Here is a 21012-nt window from a genome sequence, read left to right on the forward strand (position 1 = left end):
GAGACCAAAATTGCACACAATACTCCAGGTGCGCTCACCAGGGCTCTGTACTACCTGCAATAGGACCTCCTTGCCCCTAAACTCAAATCCTCTCGCAATGAAGGCCAACATGCCATTAGCTTTCTTCACTGTCTGCTGTACCTGCATGCTTATTTTCAGTGACTGATGTACAAACACACCCAGATCTCATTGCACCCCCCCCCCCTTTTTCCTTGTCTGACACCATTCAGATAATAATTTGCTTTCCTGTTCTTGCCACCAAAGTGGATAACCTCACATTTATCCACATTACACTGCATCTGCCATGCATCTGCCCACTCACCCAACCTATACAAGTCACACTGTAGCCTCATAGCATCTTCTTCGCAGCTCACACTGCCACCTAGCTTTGTGTCATCCGCAACCTTGGAGTCATCAGATTTAATTCCCTCGTCTAAATCGTTAATATTTATTGTAAATAACTGGGTCCCAGCACCGAGCCTTGCGGTCACTGCCTGCCATTCTGAAAAGGACCCGTTAATTCCTACTCTTTGCTTCCTGTCTGTCAACCTGTTCTTTATCCATGTCAATACCCTACCCCCAATACCATGTGCTCTTATTTTGCACACTGATCTCATGTGTCGGACTTTGTTAAAGGCTTTTTGAAAGTCCTGGTACACCACATCCACTGGCTCTCCCTTGTCCAGTTTACTAGTTACATTCTCAAAAAATTCCAGAAGATTAGTCAAGCATGATTTCCCTTTTGTAAATCCATGCTGACTCGGACCGATCATGTTACTGCTATCCAAATGTGCCGCTATTTCATCTTTTATGATTGACTCCAGCATCTTCCCCACCAACGATGTCAGGCTAACTGCTCTATAATTCCCTGTTTTCTCTCTCCCATCTTTCTTAAAAAGTGGGATAATATTAGCTACCCTCCAATCCGCAGGAACTGATCCTGAATCTATAGAACATTGGAAAATGATCACCATTGTGTCCACGATTTCTAGAGCCACTTCCTTAAGTACCTTGGGATGCAGACCATCAGGCCCTGGGGATTTATCAGCCTTCAGTCCCATCAGTCTACCCAACAACATTTCCTGCCTAATGTGGATTTCCTTCAGTTCCGTTATCCCAGATCCTCTGGCCACTAGTGCATCAAGAAGATTGTTTGTGTCCTCCTTAGTGCCTCCTTTCATGCCTGTGTTTATAATTTGGGTCGAATTTAATACTAAAATTATTCTCTTTATTGCTTATGGTTAAAATCATAGATAAATATTTGTAAAATATGTTACTTGATTCAAAATGCACCATTTAAAAAGCGGAGCTTCCCGATTTCAATTTGTCTATGGTTTAAAGGTTTATTTATTGTCATGTGAACAGAGATACAATGAAATGCTTGTTCTGCATGCTACTCATCACATCATACCTTATATAAGTACAATAGATCCTCTGCTGGAACAGTACACAGAGAGATACCACATTGGCATGTAACAAAGGTAATGTAACGTTGGTTATGGGTGATTTCAACATGCAGGTAGACTTGGACAGGTTGATAATGGACCCCATGAAAGGGAGTTTGTAAAGTGCCTCTGAGATGAATTCTTAGAGCAGTTTGTACTGGAGCCTACCAGGTTTAAGACAATTTTGGATTTAGTGTTGCGTAGTGAACCGGATTTGATAAAGGAACTCAATTGGTGGTAGGGGGTAGGATATTGACATGGATAGAAAATTGGTTGGCAAACAGGAAACGAAGAGTAGGGATTAACGGGTCCCTTTTAGAATGGTAGGCAGTACTAGTGGGGTGCTGAAAGGCTCGGGGCTGGGACCACAGCTATTTAGAATATACATTAATGATTTAGATGATGGCATTAAAAGTAACATGAGCAAATTTGTAGATGACCCAAAACACAAAGCTGGGTGGCAGTATGAACTGTGAAGAGGATGCTATGAGGATGTAGGGTGACCTGGACATGTTGGGTGAGTGGGCACATGCATGGTAGATGCAGTATAATGTGGATAAATGTAACATTAAACCACATTATCCACTTTGGTGCCAAGAACAGGAAGGCAGATTATTATCTGAATGGTGTCAGGTTTGAAAAAGGGGAAGTACAGTGAGACCTGGATGTCCTTGTACATCAGTCACTGAATGTAAGCATGCAGGTACAGCATGCAGTGAAGAAAGCTAATGGCATGTTAGCCTTCATAACAAGAGGAGTTGAGTATAGGAGCAAAGAGGGCCTCTTGCGCTGTATAAGGCCCTGGTGAGACCACACCTGGAGTATTTTGTGCAGATTTGGTCTCCTAATTTGAGGAAGGACGTTCTTGCTACTGACTGAGTGCAGCGTAGGTTCACAAGGTTAATTCCCGGGGTGGCAGGAATGTCATATGATGAAAGAATGGAACAACTGGGCTTGTATACACTGGAATTTAGGATGAGAGGGGATCTTATAGAAACATATAAAATTATTATGGAATGGGACACACTAGATGCAGGAATCATGATCCCGATTTTGGGCGAGTCCAGAAGCAGGGGCCACAGTTTAAGGGGTAGGCCATTTAGAACTGAGATGAGGGAAAAAAAATCACACAGAGAGTTGTGAATCTGTGGCATTCTCTGCCTCAGAAGGGACTGGAGGCCGATTCACTGGATGCATTCAAAAGTGAGTTTGATGGTGCTCTTAGAGCTAGCAGAATCAAGGGATATGAGGAAAAGGCAGGAAAGGGGTACTGATTGTGGGTGATCAGCCATGATAATGTTGAATGGCGGTGCTGGCTTGAAGAGCCGAATGGCCTACTCCTGCACCTATTGTCTATGTATCTATGTGTCTATTCTGGTGCCATCCTATGTTGGGTTCTTGATTAATCATCAACCATTGAAAGTGCTGGTGGCAGAGAAGAGTTTTTAGTTTAGTTTAGAGATACAGCTCGGAAACAGGCCCTTCGGCCCACCGTGTCCGCACCGACCAGTGATCCCTGCACTCTAACACTATCCTACACACACTAGGAACAATTTCATGTTAATAGCAAGCCAATTAACCTACAAACCTGTACGTGTTTGGAATGCGGGATGATACCGAAGATCTCGAAGAAAACCCACGCGGTTATGGAGAGAACGTACAAACTCCGTACAGACAGCACCCATAGTCGGGATCAAACTCGGGTCTCCGGTGCTGCAAGCGCTGTAAGACAACAACTCTACCGATGGCACGGTGCCACTTTAATGATATTTACATTACAGAAAGTGAAGGTAAAATCAGATGCCATTTATAGTTCTTAACATTGAAATAATAAAGGAAAACATGCTTTTTCATTAAAAGCCTTTTGCATTGTTTGCATTTTGGATGTTTTTTTCTAGGAAATGCTGTATGGAACATAAAAATGGGAGCCAAAATGTTGGCAAAATTGAACATAAATTTCTATCTATGTGGTTACAATTGTTTAAGGTATGTTTGGCTTGTCGATCTCAAATGGAAGAATTCTCAAAGCTAATATATCCAGACAATGGGAATTACAGGAGAAATCTCAAATACTAATCTTTGATCTGTTTAAACCAAATTTAATTACATTTACCAACATACCAATATTGTATCTTTATTGAGCTGAAATATAATGAACCCGAGAACCAAAAGTCCATTTCACTTCACCTTTTCTTACCAACTACATCAATAAAGTCTAGAAAGAATTGTCAAATTGTGTCTATTTTTATGATGCAATATGGGATATTTCCCAGCATGAAAATGTTGTTGAAAGGCCATTCATGCTTCACATTGCTTGTGGCTACTTTTAAAGTGTGCTGTGTGCAATATGTGGTCGCTTGCAAATTGAAAACTTAAGTGCTCATTTACCAGTAACCGTTCCACAAACCTGATTAGGTGCAGCTTATATTACAAAACATGAAGGAAGGGCATGTAGATCTAACACGAAGTTTCCTTTGACAATTGCAGTGGAATGCAGACAACTGTGAGAACGGCTCATACTTTACTGTGCATGCAGAACTTTCAGTCAATGTGTTTGGGTGCAGTATTTGGTTTTGTTGCATTCTTTGTCACAGACGAACACCTACAAGTTATCGCTTGTTCATACAGAAAGCATGCATATTTTCTCCTTTGCTACTGATAGTTTCATTGACTTATTTCTATCATAATATTTGCAATAACTTTATATCATCATTTACAACTCATTACCGGCATAATTTATTTCGAGACGCCTGAGACTGTTAACTGCAGAGTAAATAAGACTTGGCTTTCCATTTCCTTGACAACTAGAACGGAATGGCACTGAAAAAGCCACTGTTAAATTTCGGATCGACTTCCATCAATGTGGGAAATGAAAAATAATTTTAAAATATTCACCGATCCACTCATTTTAGGCATTATTAAACTCATAAAAACATCCAAAGCCACAGTGCTTTTATTTCATTTTCTAAGACCTATCATAGTGATTGCACTTCAAAAAGAAGCATGCAATTAGTTGTAAAGTTCTTTGCAATATACTCAGGTTGTGAAATGTTCTTAGAAATGGAAGTCCATCTCTTGAGTCAAGTTCACTGATTTCAACGTGAGTTTTAGTCATCTCCATCAATTGCTATAGACTCCACAAAAATGTGTATCATAGTGAAGGTGTCCAAGAATCTTTGTTGCACCATTTTATCTCACAAGGTAAAAAATGTTGACTTTTGTTTCCTGAGATATCGAGACGCTGACCTCTTTTGTCGCTTTTCCTTGAGAATAGGGAACCAGACCAATCCAAAAATGAGAAACATAATTCCGATAGACAAAAATGCTGGTCCCAGTATATTGCAGGTTTTCTTGGTGATCTGTGCAAAGAACAGGCCAGTTGTTATGGAACCCAGAATAAAAAATGCTCCTCCTACTGACATGACAATGATAGGTTTATGATAAACCTCACAGGTGTTCTGTGGCTCTGAGGTCCAAATGGATACACTTCTGGAGCTGCTGTAGATGGTGCTTCCTCCATGGCTAGTCAACAGATCTTTGGACTCAGAGCATGACTGCATGCCTAGGTTTGTGATCTCGGTTGAACTTGATTTCATCATTGTATCTGAGGTGGATGCCAGCTTACCCGGTACCTGTGTTTAAATTATAAAACATGTTATTAGTTTCTAGGCCCACCGAGTCCACGCCGACCATCAAGCACCTGTTTACACTAATTCTATGTTATCTATGTTATTCCACCTCCACGTCACTCCCAAACCATTCAGGGCAATTTTAAAGAGGCCAATTAACCTACACCTCCCTGAGATGTGGGAGGAAACCCACACGGACACAGGGTGAACTTGCAAACTCCACATAGACAGCACCCAAAGTCAGGAATGAAATCTCTGGCACTGTGATGCCCCTGTCCCACTTAGGAAACCTGAACAGAAACCTCTGGAGACATTGCGCCCCACCCAAGGTTTCCATGCAGTTCCCGGAGGTTGCAGGTGGTTGCTGGAGGTTGCAGGTAGTGGAAGCAGGGAGGGAGACTGACAAAAACCTCCGGGAACCTCTGGGAATCACACGGAAACCTTGGGTGGGGCGCAAAGTCTCCAGAGGTTTCTGTTCAGGTTTCCCAAGTGGGACAGGGGCATTAGGCAGTGGCTCTATCGAAAATGAACTTGGCAGAGGGTAACGTGGGTAATATTATTCATACCACTTCCGACACGAGTGCACCATTTTTATTTATTTCCAAATGTCTAAATACTTTTTGAACATTTGGAGCCGCTGATAAAGTGCGTCCCTATCAATGATCATTAAGATGGAATAGTAAATATAATCCTTCTGGAGAGCGGAAAAAAATGAAATTCCACACATTCTCAAAATATAACAAAGAGTGTGAATGATTGAGAAAGAAGCGGGGGAGTCTAGGACCAGAGACCACAGCCTCAGAATTAAAGGACGTTCCTTTATGAAGGAGATGAAGAGGAATTTCTTTAGTCAGAGGGTGGTGAATCTGTGGAATTCATTGCCATAGAAGTCTGTGGAGGCCATGTCAATTATTAAGGCAGAGATAGATAGATACTTGTTTAGTATGGGTGTCGGTGGTTATGGGGAGAAGGCAGGAGAATGGGTTTAGGAGGGAGAGATAGATCAGAAATGATTGAATGGCGGAGTAGACTTCATTGAGCAAATGACTTAATTCTGATCATATCACATGACTTGATGACCTAATTGAGGAAAAACCAAAAGGAAGGCTGAATGAATCTATGAAATTAACTTATCAAAGAATGAGAAAGAAACAAATACAATTCTTTACCTGAACATAGGCAAATGAAGTAAAGTCAAGATTATAGGATTTAAATAGGACAACTAAAGAGTGGACACTATAAGAGCTCAAGTATAGCCGGTATAGTTTCTGGAACGTCTTGCTTCTTGTTCTGTTGCGCCTCTCGCTTTTTTCTTCCATATTCGCTGGACACCATTGAAAGTAAAGACATCCTTTATTCTTAGGTTCTTTCTACTGATGCGCTGGAGAGCCAGGTTTCATGATCCTACAACCCGTGTAGTTGGAAGAAGAATCCCAAACCCAAAACATCACCTATCCACGTTCTCCTGCGATGCTGCCTGACTCGCTGAGTTGATAGACAAAAATTGCTGGAGTAACTCAGCGGGACAGGCAGCATCTCTGGAGAGAAGGAATAAGTGACGTTTTGGGTTGAGATCCTTCTTCAGATTCTCGGGTCTCGACCCGAAAGGTCACCCATTCCTTCTCTCCAGAGATGCTGCCTGTCCAGCTGAGTTAGTCCAGCATTTTGTGACTATCTTTTGTGGAAAACAGCATCTGCAGTTCCTTCCTGCACTTTGTGTCTTCTTCTGTAAACCAGCATTTGCAGTTCCAGCTGTCTACCATGTAATCTGCTGATGTTCTCTGTGGTCAATAGCCCTCGTTTTCCACTTCCATATTCCCTTGCCCCCCTCCTGATATTCCTCTGGTTGACACTTAGGAGTTTATTAGCCTGCCTTGTAACACTCTCAATTTAATATTTACTTTAGTTTGCACTTTTACAACCATAATGATCATTTAAAAAATGCTAAACTTTAAACCTGATAAGTTAAATTAAATATTAAGATGTATTACATGGCTAGTAATATCCAAAGATCTTATAGCGAAGCAAGATGGGTTACTCTCACGCAAACGTGTAGTACGCTCATGGGCGGATTCATGGGTGATTTTATGACTCATTTTAGCAACCTGCCTCCGCCATCTTGCTCCGGCCAAAGATTGGCTCCGCGGGGAGATTAGATCCGCAGCGGGGAGAGGGAGTGCGGGGCCCGGGGCAGCGGGAGAAGGAGTGCGGGGCCCGGGGCAGCGGGAGAGGGAGTGTGGGGCCCGGGGCAGCGGGAGAGGGAGTGTGGGGCCCGGGGCAGCGGGAGAGGGAGTGCGCGGCCCGGGGCAGCGGGAGAGGGAGTGTGTGGGGCAGCGGGAGAGGGGATAAGGCCTAGTGTGTGTGAAGTTGCGGGGAGGTTTACAATGTTTCTTATTTACAATGTTTCTTATTTAATGTCCCGTGTCTAGTCTGAAATAAAGTTCATTATTGGATCAGAATATAATTGTGTGTGTTATATGATTATACACATTTATATAATTTTCATGTATGTGTGTTTATAAACATTTTATTCTTTAACAAGAATTAACAGAATTATGAACTAACAGAATTACGAATCTAACCCTATATCACACACAAAAAGTTCCCCCGCAATGTCAATCACCCTGCGAGTCGGGTCGGTTCCGGTTACTACAAAATCAACTCAAACACTGTTTGTGAGCCATTTAAAAAGAAATGATTTAAAAAACATTAAAAAAGACAATTACCAGAGTCAAATTTTACTCTTGACAAGAAGTATGAACTGACAGATTTATGAATCTAACCCACACAAACTGTTGCCCCGCAACATTGATTACACTGCGAGTCGGGTCGGATCAGGTAGGCTCAGGTTACTAAAATGGGCGTGGAAAAATGCCCAGGATCCCCTCCATAGCGTACTACACGTCAGCCCATTGCATTTCGCAGGAGTAGCCTATCTTGCTCCGCTATAAGATCTTTGGTAATATCATAGATACGTTATAGGTTGATGAGCTCTGGTAAATCATTAAATCTTCAGCTCTGATGTAATGTGAAAAATATACATCTTCTAGATGCACTGGGACGTAGCCTCACTGATGTGACCTGGGGTCATCGGGTGTTTCGGGTATCATAACATCAGACACCCTAGTCCAGGCGACCCAGCCGGGGTTGATCAGGCCCCGACTTGCATTCCAGCAGCAACCGCCCACGGATCAGCCATCTTAGTAACCACTCTGCAGGGGTTGGGAGACTCTTGCGTCTCACCAGGTTCCAGGCCTGTGTTTGCACTTCCACCTCTTTCTCCTTCTCCAAGCATTTCATTCTCACCTGATGGATTTTTAGGTCATGGCGGTTCATTAGGCCTTTCCGTGGCTTTATTTGGTGTCTTTCTCACGAACGACACAGACTGGGGATGCTGGCAAATGTCACTGACTTTTAAAGCATTAACTCCTCTCTTCCCACAGATGCTACCTATTCTGTAGAGTGCTTCCAGGATTTTCTGTTTGATTTCAGGTTTCCAACATCTGCAGTGTTCTATTACCATTGTCACATCAGCTGCTTGGGATTATATATATATCATTATAAATATTCACTCTTAATGTATTGTCAATGAACATAAATGGCAGGTTGGACAAAGCAGGGAGGTTGATGAATGTAGGTGTGTGCATCCTGCAATGAGTGATTGGCCTCGTTTTTGCAGTTCTAATGAGGATAAATCGGTGCCTGTTGCAGCTCTGAATGTTTAAAACTGATGGCTATTTCTGATCTTTGTACAGGTGCACACTAACATGGAACTAGTTCTCACTGATATCCACCTGACAATGCACTGCTGCAGAACGCACTGTTGCAGATGACACGGGTGCAGTCAATGCACGACAAGTATTTCTTCTCACTGCATAAAAACATTGAGCTTGATGAACGAGATACTACTGAGTATTTTAGGATATCTAAAACCACAATTATCACTGGACAACTTCACCGGCCTGAAAAACTAATTTTATACATGGATTTTTATTCCACGATAAAGATTGCATCGGTTTTTTTTTTTAATTGTAAAAATATTTTATCAATTAAAAATGTTTAGTGATATTTAATATTTTACCTATACCATGAATCCCTGCGCTTATTCTGCATTCTGTAAACTGATTAAACATATATCATAAACCATGCTTATCCCTTTCTGGTCTATTATCTGTGAATCCTTAGTTTTAGTTTATAGTTTTAGAGATAGAGCACGGAAACAGGCCCTTTGGCCCACCGAGTCCGCACCGACCAGCGATGACCACACATTAACACTATCCTACACACACACACAAGGGACAATTTACACTTACACCAAGGCAGCAACTCTACCACTGCATCATTGTGGCTGCTCAAACTCTGATGGACTCCTCAGCCCTGCTTAATACCTGTACTGTTGTTGATTCACTGCCCTAGTCAAGGAGGCACCAAACTGAAAAGGACCGTGAAATACAGCAAATCTGTACTCCAGATTTCTTGCATGATTCAATTATATTTGCTGAACCTTTCTAAGCTGATGGACTCTGGCCTTTTGTATGTAATGGGAAATTTCTAGACTAAAGTACATTGAAACTTCTGCAAACGTCAATATCACCTCAGCCGATTCTTATTCATCCGTAACACTGGTCAATAAAAGCTAAAAAGACCGATTATCAAGATGTGGCCTTTTGGTCGATGACAGGAAATAATTTATCATTACGACGTCAACATAAGGACACCTGGAAAGTCACTTTAGAAATGGGATCAGCCTCACATCCTTTAATCTCTGCAGTATTGAAACGGAAAAGATGAGAGTTTAATCTCTTTGATGTCTAGAAGAGTTAAAACTGAAATGTGTTCATCGAAAAGTAACCCACTCAGGTTGGTTTGTGAATGTACTCTCCCCATTATCTTGCACAAGCCCGGCATGAAACTGACAGTCTAAATCCATTCTAACATGAAACTAAAAGTAGAGGAAAAGTAATGGAAGAAACTGATGTAACTTCATTGAAAATTCTCTTTCTTGGTCTGAGGTAAGGCTGAAGGTTAGGAGAGAGAGAACATTAGATTGTTGCTGCATAACTAAACTGAGTGTCCAGGGTTTGTTTATTTACCATGATGTCCTTTAGTATGATAAATTAAGAAATGAAGGGGAAGTAATATTATGATGGCAAATCTGGTATTATAACACAATTATTGTATAGATTGTCAATGTACCAATAGAACTCAAGTATATGCTGGAGAAACTGTATGGTGTATGAGGAATAATTCAAGACAAGCAAGTGACAAACTACTAATTTATTTCATTGTTGAGAAGCACAATGACCCCCTAATGTTACTTATGCTCCCCTTGGTATTTGAAAAGAATACTTGCCGTTTATTTTTGTTTACAAAGAATATGTGGCCTTTCTTACCAAAATGTGCCTCCTCAGTCATATCGATATGAAAACTCATTTGGTAGTCGCTTGCATTTGGGTGTAGTTAGTAATGTTCTGCTTTAAAATTGTTATACAATGTTTCGGAGATGGAAAGTCATAGAGACATCATGTCATAGAGTACAGAAACGGACCCTGTGTCCATCTTGTCCATGTCAACCATATGTCTACCTGAGCTGGTCCCATTTATCTGGGTAAGCCCCATATCTCTCTACTAGTCATGTACCTGCATAAATGTATTTTACACATTGTCTTTATCTCTGCTTCTATCACTTTCTACAGCGACTTGTTCACCACTCTTTTAGTGAAAGGTTTGCCCCTCAGGTCCACTTGAAACTTCTCCCTCTCTCCTTAAATCTATACCCTCTAGTTTTAAGCTCTCCTATTCTGGGGAAAAAGACTGACTATTCACCTTATCTATGGCCCTCATGATTCTATATTTCTCCATTAGTGACTCCTCAATCTCCAGGAAAAAAGTCCCAATGTATCAAATCACCTTGTAACTTAAGTCCCCCACTCCCTTTTACATCCTCGTGAATCTTTACCAGCTTAATGATATCCTTCCAACTGCTGAGCAACCAGAACTGCACACAACACACCAAGTGGACACCAAGGTGTTGCACGGTGGTGCAGTGATAATGTTGCTGCCTTCCAGCACTGGAGACCCTGGTTCGATCCTGACTATGGGTGTTGTCTGTGTGGATTTTGTACGTTCTCTCCGTGACCTGTGTGGGCTTTCTCCGGATGTTCTGGTGTCCTCCCACACTCCAAAGACGTACAGGTTTGTAGGTTAAATTGGCTTCGGTAAAATTGTAAATTGTCCCTAGTGTGTGTGTAGGATAGGTTTGGTGTATGAGGATTGCTAGTCGGCGCAGTGGGCCGAAGGGCCTGTTTCTATGCTGTATCTCTAAACCAAAACTAAACTGAAGTGCGGTATCACTGATGCACAAGCTGTAACATGATGTACCAAGTGGGCCTTCAAGGGCCTGTTCACCTCTCTTGGACTCTCTTACTCTGCTCTATGCTGTATCCTGTAAACCAAAATTGAAACTGAAGTCCCCTCAGCTGGTGAACTTCATGCACCATCGAGAGCATCCCTTACCAACTCATCTAGTATGGTTCAATGCGTCTCCGACCGGAAGGCATTGCAGAGGGTGGTGAAATGAAGGCCATCATGTCCAAGTGCGCTGTTCTTCACTGCTCTCACCCCAACCCTGTTTATCTACCATCCGGGAGGCGCTGTGTGCCGAACCAGCAGGTCCAGCTTTTCCAGGGTCACTCTACGTATGACCCATCACCACCCCCCCCCTTATTATTATTTATTCAAATCGTTTGCTATGTCGCTCTACTAAATGCATTTCCTCCTGTACTGTACACTGACTCTTTGATGAATTGAACTGGTGAACACATGCCAAAAATGTGCATTTTCAGGGAGATAACTACCCCTTAGCCTCCTCACAACATCCAACACTCTTAATTTACTGGTACACAAAAAATGCTGGAGAAACTCACCTCCAGTGCTGAACAAACCTCCAGTGCTCATTCTGCACATCCATGTACAATGATAACCTTAATGAGATATTCTGGGTGGTTGTAACTCAAGAAATTGTACCTAAATACAATCACCATCAATGGGTTCAATCTACTCATGAATCATAGGTAGACGAAAATGCTGGAGAAACTCAGCGGGTGCAGCAGCATCTATGGAGCGAAGGAAATAGGCAACGTTTCGTCCCGAAACGTTGCCTATTTCCTTCGCTCCATAGATGCTGCTGCACCCGCTGAGTTTCTCCAGCATTTTTGTCTACCTTCGATTTTCCAGCATCTGCAGTTCCTTCTTAAACACTCTTTCATTTTCTGTACGTTCTGCCCTTGTCCGAGTTAAATTCTATCTACCATTCCTTGGCCCAATCCCCCAGTTTATCTAGATCCTGTTGTAATCTTAAGTAAACTTCTTCACTGTTTACTGTACCTCCAATGTTGGTGTCATGTGCAAACGTACTAACCGTGCCAACCTTATTTTGAATTAAATCATTAATGTAGACACAAGCAACAATGAATCCAGCACCACTGGTCATAGGCTTCCAATCTGAATAGAAACCCTCACTCCCCACATCTGACTCCTTCCACCAAGCCAATTGATTAGCTCACCTTGGATCACATGCGATCTAAACTGCATACAATGTGGGACCTTGCCAAGGACCTTACTAACGTGCCCCTGGACATCATCCATCAACCTGCCGTCTGCTCTTTGTCATCTTTTAGCAAAACGCAATCAAATATGTTGGACATGGCTTCTCCAACACAAACCCATGCTGACTATTTCCCTTCAGTCTTTGTCTCTTCAAATACTGATAGCCCCTTTCCTTCAGGATCCCCGCCAGTAACTTTCTCACCGAAGATGTTGGGCTCACTGGCCTGTAGTTCCCTAGCTTGTTATTGTAGATCTGCTTAAATAAAGGCCCAACATTATTCATGCCCTGACTTCATTAGTCTCACTTCTCAGGCTTCTTGTGTTAAATAAATATCATTTAATTAATCAGACCTTCCCATCTCTCCCTGTCCTACCCCTGCCTATCTTATCTATTGAACCAGTTAGCTTTATTGTTTATACTTGCCTCCATTTTTCCATCTGCCACACTATGTGCTAGGTCCCACTCCATCGCCAGACTAATTTAAACCTTCCTGAGTAGCATTAGCAAAATCTTCCTGCTTGGATATTGGTTGCGCTGCAGGTCAGGTGCAACGTGCTCCTTGAGTACAGGTCCCACCCATCCTGGAGAAGAGCCATATACCTGAAGCCTTTCCTCCCATACCACGCCCTTAGCCAAGCTTTAGACTGTACTATCTTACTATGTCTTGCCTCGCTAGCTTGTGGCATGGGGAACAATCCTGGTCGGTGATTGGACGCAACCCCCTTAGAGACAGTGGTAGATTGGCCACCAAATAATCGGGCACAAAAAATTGACAAATAGGAAAACAATAAAATCAGAATTCCGATTTAAAATGGAAGAATGTCATGCCTGATCTGCAGCAAAGATACTATTATCCGCTCTAGTATCTTTGATCTGCAGTTCCTTCCTATTGAAGAAGAAACCTGGCCCGAAACAACTCCTAATTCATTCCCTCCATAGATACCGCCTAGCCCGCTGAGTTCCTCCAGCACTCTGTTTTTTATTTAACTCTGAAATTGAAGATAGACATAAAGCTGGAGTAACTCAGCAGGACAGGCAGCGACACTGGAGAGAAGACCCCAGAGAGAACTGATCTCTCGTCGGTGAGAGTACTTGTGATTGTCTGAAGAAGGGTCTCGACCCAAAACGCCACCCATTCCCCAGAGCCACCGCCCATCCCGCTGAGCCACCCCAGCCCCCCATGTCCATCTTCAACTCCAGAGCCAAAGAAAAAACACAGAGTGCTGGAGGAACTTAGCGGGCCAGGCGGCAGCCATGGAGGGAATGGACCAGGAGCCGCCACAGGCCTGGGCTCCCCCCCCCCCCCAACAGGAAGGAACCACAGATGCAGCCAGCCCCGCAAAACGCCAAATGATTCCGGGAATGCCGAGGCAACAGGATGAGAGAGAGGCAGTGAGAGAGCGAGAGAAAGACGAGATGGGGAGCGGGAGAGTGAGCGAGAGGGAGGGAGGGAGGGAGAGAGAGGCAGAGAGAGAGCGAGAGAGGGAGAGAGAATGATGGATGGAGGGAGAGAGAGAGAGAGAGATAGAGAGCGAGAGAATAATAAAATAATGTGGGTGAATGACTTTACCTGCACACCAGAAGAAGCCCGTGCTCGCGGTCCGGAGCCCTCAATGACAGTGAGTTAATAAATTCTCCCATGAATTGTATTCAAAGGAACGCGGCGACATTATTACTTGGTCAAAACACAATTACATTTACTGAGGAATGTGGATCGATGTATTGATGACACATTGTATAACTACATGTTAACTACTGGCTGTTAACAAGTGCTAACAGTGGTAGTTAACAAATCGTTTGCGTCTCATGGCCGGTACAGCGCGACTCGTAACGATTATCCATGGTCGTTTAAAAAAAAATAATCAGAATTTAACAACACTGACTCCCTTCTAGTACAGAAATTGGACATAAACTGGAAACTGAAAAGTAGAGGAACGCCATTCCCCTGCGCACTCCCCCCATTTCCATCACTGCTTGGAGCGGAGGAGGATGATGGGTGATCTTATTGAGGTGTATAAAATCATGAGAAGAATAGATCAGGTAGATGCACAGAGTCTCTTGTCCAGAGTAGGTGAATCGAGGACCAGAAGACATAGGATTAAGGTGAAGGGGAAAAGATTCAATAGGAATCTGAGGGGTAACCTTTTCACACAAAGAGTGGTGGGTGTATGGAATAAGCTGCTTGGGGAGGTAGTTGAGCAGGGACTATCCAAACATTTAAGAAACAGTTAGACAGGTACATGGATAGGACAGGTTTGGAGGTATATAGACCAAATGCAGACAGGTGGCACTAGTATAGCCGGGACATGTTGGCCGCTGTGGGCAAGTTGGGTCAAAGGGCCTATTTCCACACTGTATGACTCTAAACTCTTAAAATTTGAACAAAATAAGCAACATTTACCACTTTCAAATAAAATCAGGATTTAAACAGTGAATGACAAAGCAAATGTTCATGTTGCTGCCATACAAGTTTCAATATATGTAAATAGGTGGTATTACACTTTCTTCTTCTTTAGAAACTAAAACGCAGTGGTAAGGTAAAGGGATCCAAAGGAACACATTTGCAAATGAAGACACAAAGTGCTGGAGTAACTCCATGGGTCATGAAGCATCTCTGGAGAACACTTCTTCAGGCTGTGCACATTTCTGGTCAGTATTATAAAAAGATTAAGCAGCATTGGAGAATGTTCAAGCATAAAATAGGAGCTTAATTTTAGTACTGGGTGGTTATACCTACGAGAAAACTTAAAACAAGTTGTGGAGACACATGGAAGTGCAGGCGCTGGAATCTTGAGCAAAAGTACAAAGTGCTGGAGGAACTTGGCGGGTCAGACAGCATTTGTGGAGTGAAGATGGGCCCCAATCAGAAATGTCACCTGTCTATTTCCCTCCACAGATACTGCCTGACCTGCTTAGTTCTTCCGGTACTTTGTGTTTTGCTTTAAACAAATTGTGCCTTTTTTGAGGAAAATGAGAAGGGGAGAAGAAATCTTGAAGAATATAACAAAATCTGAAAAGATCGACTTTCAATGTTTTAGTTCATCTCCAGTGTATATTATAAGTAAACCAAATGAAAACTCTTGAGAGAATTAAGAAATATGAACTGCAGAATCTGATTTATAAAAAAAAAAGACACAAAGTGCTGGAGTAACACAGCACCTCTGGAAAACACGGATCAGTGACATTTCGGGTCGGGACCCTTCTTCAGGCTGAAGATTTCTTGAAATAATAACAAAGAAGTGGGTGGGGGTAGTTAAAAACTGGGAGCATTGTTCCAAACAAATCAAATAGAGATACAAGGAACTGCAGATGCTGGTTTACAAAAATAGAATTCAGGAGAAGATTCATTATGGGAGAGTGATTGGAAATTGTGCCTTTATAATGCCAGATGTTATTGAAGTGAATAGCACATATGCTTTTAAGGAGAAGCTACATCAGCAAATGAGAGAGAGAGAGAGAATTAAATTGATGCTTGATTACGTTAGATGAAGAGGCTTGGGAGGGGCTAGGGAACATAAAACTGGTTCAGCCAAATTGTCTGTTTCAGGCCAGTCATTTTGTGTAATTCATTGGGGAAAAAATGGAACTGCCTTGCAGTGTTTCTGTGACACTAATGTTATATGCAAGCAGTGAGAAAGCATATTTAGACATGGTTTACACTATCATATTTTGTAAAGGGTTCATCTTCAAGAAGATAATTGTTCCTTAATGACAACAATTACCACTGAGCTGACATGAGGCTGAATACACTTCAATGATTTTCTTGCCACAACTGTTATTCTTATGTGGAACGGTCTGACAGTGTTATTTTGTGATAATCAAACTTGCATTGATTATATTGGAATGAATCACCCTTAAGTGATTGGATATCATTATCCCCTACATTTTCGCTATGAAAACCTATTGACTTGAGCCAGTTGCAAAATAAGCAGATCAACAACAGAATATAACTTAAGCAACATCATGCTTTATAATGCAGAAAGATTTATTACTCTTTCTAGGGCACATTTAGTGTCTGTTTCTGGTCATTTAACAAGGAGATGGCATTTTAGATAAAGGGATGCAGGAAATGGGGAAATTGCCATTGCTAATCAATTCTAATCTGCTTTCATTGCAGGAGCTTCCATAATTAAAATGATATAATTAAAGGTCATCATCAAATTGACTCAAAATCTCTACGCACATAGAATTGTGCACTTGGGCTGAAAATTACCCCAATGCATCATCGGTACTGAACTTGCTGAACAATGTTTTTAGTTTAGTTTAGAGATACAGCACAGAAACAGGCCCTTCGGCCCCCCGAGGCTGCGCTGACCAACAATCCTTGTACACTAACACTATCATACACGCTAGGGACAATTTTACCAAAGCCAATTAACCTACAAACCCTGTACATCTTTGTAGTGTGGGAGGAAACCAGAGCACCTGGAGAAAACCCATGCAGGTCACGGGGAGAAGGTACATTTGTGAAGATTGAAACATTTCCAATAAGTATTTCATAACAGCTCTTGGCACAGATATGTAACAAAGAATTGCTGTGCACTGGTGTAGATCAGAGTGTAGGCAGCGATGATATGAGGTACACCTCAAGTGTGCCATGATTTTCTCGAACAAGCTCAATGTTTTGAACAATTACTTGGCTCTTCCAGACTGGATCACTTTTTGAGCGCACAGATATCATACATAATGGATGTATGGAACACATCCCTCGGCAAAACTCATCCATTCTGACCAGGTGTACAGTTGCCCTAGTCCAGTTTGGTACATATCCTTTTAAACCTTTCTCATCCATGTACTGGTCTAAATACCCTTTGACTGTTGCCATTGTACCCGACTCTGGTTGTTCGTTCTATATACACATCATCCTTGACATGAAGAAACTGCTCCTGGGTTTCTTTTAAATCTTTCCCTTCTTAACTTAAACCTATTCACACCACTTCTAGAGTGCTATACCTTTGGGAAAAAGACTGCAACCATTTACCTTATATATGCCTTTCATGATTTTGTACACCTCGGTAATGTCGCCTTTCAGCTTCCTGCGCTCCAGGGAAATAAGTCCCAGTGTATAGGAAGGAACTGCAGGTGCTGGTTTACGGCGAAGATAGACACAAAATGCTGGAGTAACTCAGCGGGACAGGCAGCATCTCAGGATAGAAGGGATGGGTGATATTTCTTCTTCAGACTAAGAGTCAGGGGAGGGGGAGACACAGAGATAAGTAAGTGTCAGATGTAAAAATGAGACATCAAAGGGGAGGAGGGTCAAGGAAATTGTAGAATAGATCTTTGTTAGCTAGGAGAAGTTGACAACGAAGCATACATATATAACATTTAATCACGGGGACAGGCAGACTAGCTGGAGAACTAGGAATGGGGAGGGATAGAGAGAGAGGGACAGCAAGGGTTACTTGAAGTTAGAGAAGTCAACATTCATACCGCTGGAGTGTCAGTGTATCCAACCTCTCATAAATTAGGCCCTCGGGGTGTGAGTTATTTCAACAACCCATCCAGCAGAATGACATCCTTCCTATTGCAGAGTGATCAGCACTGCACACCATACTCCAAATGCAATCTCACTAATGCCTTGTTGCAGCATGAGGCCCCAACTCCTGTATCGGTGTAATAAAACAAAACTGCAGACGCTGGTTTGTACCAAAGATAGACACTGGAGTAACTCAGCGGGTCAGGCAGCATCTCTGAAGAAAATGGAAAGGTGACGATTTGGGTTGGGACCCTTCTTTATACTGAAGTTTGAAGAGATCCCGGCCCAAAACATTGCCTATCCATTTTCTCCAGAGATCGCGCCTGAGCCACTGAGTCTGTCATGTATTCAGTGCCCTGAGCGATGAAGACAAATGTGCTAAATGCTTTCTTCGCCCCGCTTTCTGTCTGTTCCGCCACTTTCAGGGAACTTTCTACGTGTGCCCTTAGGTCTCTCTGCTAGATCGGAAGAAGGGACTCAAACCAAAACGTGTCCCATTCCTTCTCTCCAGAGATGCTGCCTGTCCCGCTGAGTTGTCTCTCTCTCTGCTGTTCAAGTTTGTGAATTATCCTACCATTTTTGTCAATGATTTATCCACATGCAAAATACACATTAGATTGTAAGACTTTCTCCTCAAGGTGGAGAGATTTCTTTCTTAGCCTTTGACTCCATCTCCCATCTCCCAGCTTCCAGCAGGATTTGATTCTGAAACAGAATGCTGGCAATCCCTCCCTGATCTTGCTTCTCACTCCATCGCCGAGACCTGCCCTGCCTCTGTACTTTCCCCAGTTTATCTACAGGTGTGATCTTCACTTTTACCTTGGTTTCCTCCAGATTCAACCTGCCAATGTTCTCCTTGCCAGACCCCCCTCAGAATCTAACTGCTTGGCATCACTTCGCTCTGTGTTCCAGCATCTCTCAAACCCTCTTCAATCATCACTCCATACTCTTGGTCCTCGCATCTGTCAATTTAAAAAAAATATTTATGTTCAAAGCACTCCCAACTTCCCTCCCCTCCTCTCTAACCTCCTTACAATCTCCTTCACCTGAGAATTCTGCCTTTTGTCAGATCTCCTGGGGACCACTGCTCTTCATCAAACCCCTCCTCAACCCCTGCCCTAGTCCCCCCCATTGGCCTCCAGCACCTCACCATCACTGCGGGCAGGGTCTTCAGTTCTGAACATCCCTGGCTGCACAAATCTTCTCACCTCGCCTCCCTCTGACCGTATCAATCACTTAGATCACATCCCCTTGGCAGTGCGGCGACAAGCCTTACCTTGTTCTGCTGCACTGCATGAGAGGTGCCAATTGTTGTTGGCACTGCTCCTCTGCTTCCCATCCACAGAACGCTTATTTCTCTGAGATAAATTGACTGGGGCTGGGAAGATGCCTCACACACACACACACACACACCACAATGTGCACTTACACTCAGAGTGTCCTGTCATTAATGCGCCGACACCGCCCTAGATGTCATATATTGATTCACTCTGCAAAAGTGCTCTGAGTTATACCATTTATTTTTCCACTCTTGCAGCCCGCCTGTGTTTCTCTTGGGATTATTCCAATATTTATTGTGGATTTATGGCAGCTCTGGGTGCGGTTTCCCGTTGCCAGCCCCTTTCTGCCTTTATATAAACATTTACATTGAGTTGCCGCGCAGCTGTTCCTTGTCGCCCTCTGCGTTCAAACTCCACAGTGAGATGTTTGCAACACCTTATTGTCTGTCCCATCGATCTCACACAACTGCCACAGTTTAGCACCAAGCCGGAGATTTAAACGCCCCCATCATCCCACCCTCCAGCTCCCACTCCAGCGACAGGGACTCGCACCAGTCAGTCTCTGCCTCTTTCACACGTTGCCACCTGCGTCCTGGACCGTGGGTTCAAAGACTGAATGAATCACCGTGAACGTGACAAAAGGCAAGCCGCTCTTTCACCTCCACCCCTTAGATATTAAGCAACTAGGCGGAGTAGTTAAACAATCCTTGGCACCTTGTGTCAAACACGCCTTAACCATTTCATTTCCATTGTACACACCAGTACATTACAGAATTATTACATTATGTGTAGCTGTTGGATAAATGTAGCCTGCTGTAACTGTACTCTCTTTGCCCCCCTCTAGTGAAGTCTCACAACACATACACTACTCGCCTGTTAAACTGCTGTCCAGCGCTGACACCTCGCTCCGCCCGGAGTTGTCGCTCTCCAGAACGCCAGCACCTGCCTGCCTGCCCACACCACAACCTAGTGGGACCGGGGCTTCTGCTCCTCCCGGTTGCAGCTCATGGTGGGAAACACACACTATTCAACTGAGATGTTGAACAGCGAGAGTTCATAGTATTATGGAGAGCGCAGGCAGGTCTTTCACCGGGGCGGGAACTCAATTACATCATCGCCAGTCTGGCTGGGCGTCAGGTTGAAACCGAGCACAGAATTGAACATTTTGCCCTGAATCTGTAGCTTCAGTTCAGTTTTAATGCACTATTGAATTCGTATCATTGGAGGCTAGGTCGCAGAATGAGCGTTTACTTCGTGGCTCTTTAGACTCAAAAAGTCTACTAAAAAGGGGAACTAATGTTCATTTAAAAGCAGTGTTATCCTTATCGATGTTTCTAATGTTGCCGATAGGAAAGAAGATACTTCTCCAACTTTTCATTCACAGTACACACTTCTTCAACAAGCTCATGGTTCATACCTGCATAAAATGTGCTCAGCAAAACATATTTCTCCCCATCCTCCTCCCCCAGCCCCCCCCCACCCCCACCTTTATCCTTTCCTCTGGCTTCACAATTTACATCCCTTCTATCCTTATCTCACACTTTTTGTCTTCTCCTCTCTGGCCTTTTGT

The 21012-nt window shown here is 43.1% G+C and overlaps 1 protein-coding gene across 2 annotated transcripts; it reads right to left on the bottom strand.

The window, feature by feature from the left end:
- Positions 1-1329: 1329 nt before the first annotated feature.
- LOC129708119 (phosphoinositide-interacting protein-like) lies at positions 1330-19124 on the bottom strand. Of its 2 annotated transcripts, none has more exons than XM_055653684.1 (2): positions 18982-19124; positions 1330-5077 (listed from the first exon to the last, which is right to left on the bottom strand). In XM_055653684.1, the coding sequence occupies exon 2, from the start codon at positions 5042-5044 to the stop codon at positions 4640-4642; it is 405 nt and encodes a 134-aa protein (XP_055509659.1). In that variant the 5' UTR covers positions 5045-5077; positions 18982-19124; the 3' UTR covers positions 1330-4639. The 2 variants fall into 2 exon arrangements, with proteins under 2 accessions (XP_055509659.1, XP_055509657.1); XM_055653682.1 differs by lacking the exon at positions 18982-19124 and adding an exon at positions 17665-18943.
- Between the last annotated feature and the right edge of the window lie 1888 nt (positions 19125-21012).

This window comes from Leucoraja erinacea, chromosome 23 (genome assembly GCF_028641065.1).
Source record: "Leucoraja erinacea ecotype New England chromosome 23, Leri_hhj_1, whole genome shotgun sequence".
Classification (NCBI taxonomy): domain Eukaryota; kingdom Metazoa; phylum Chordata; class Chondrichthyes; order Rajiformes; family Rajidae; genus Leucoraja; species Leucoraja erinaceus.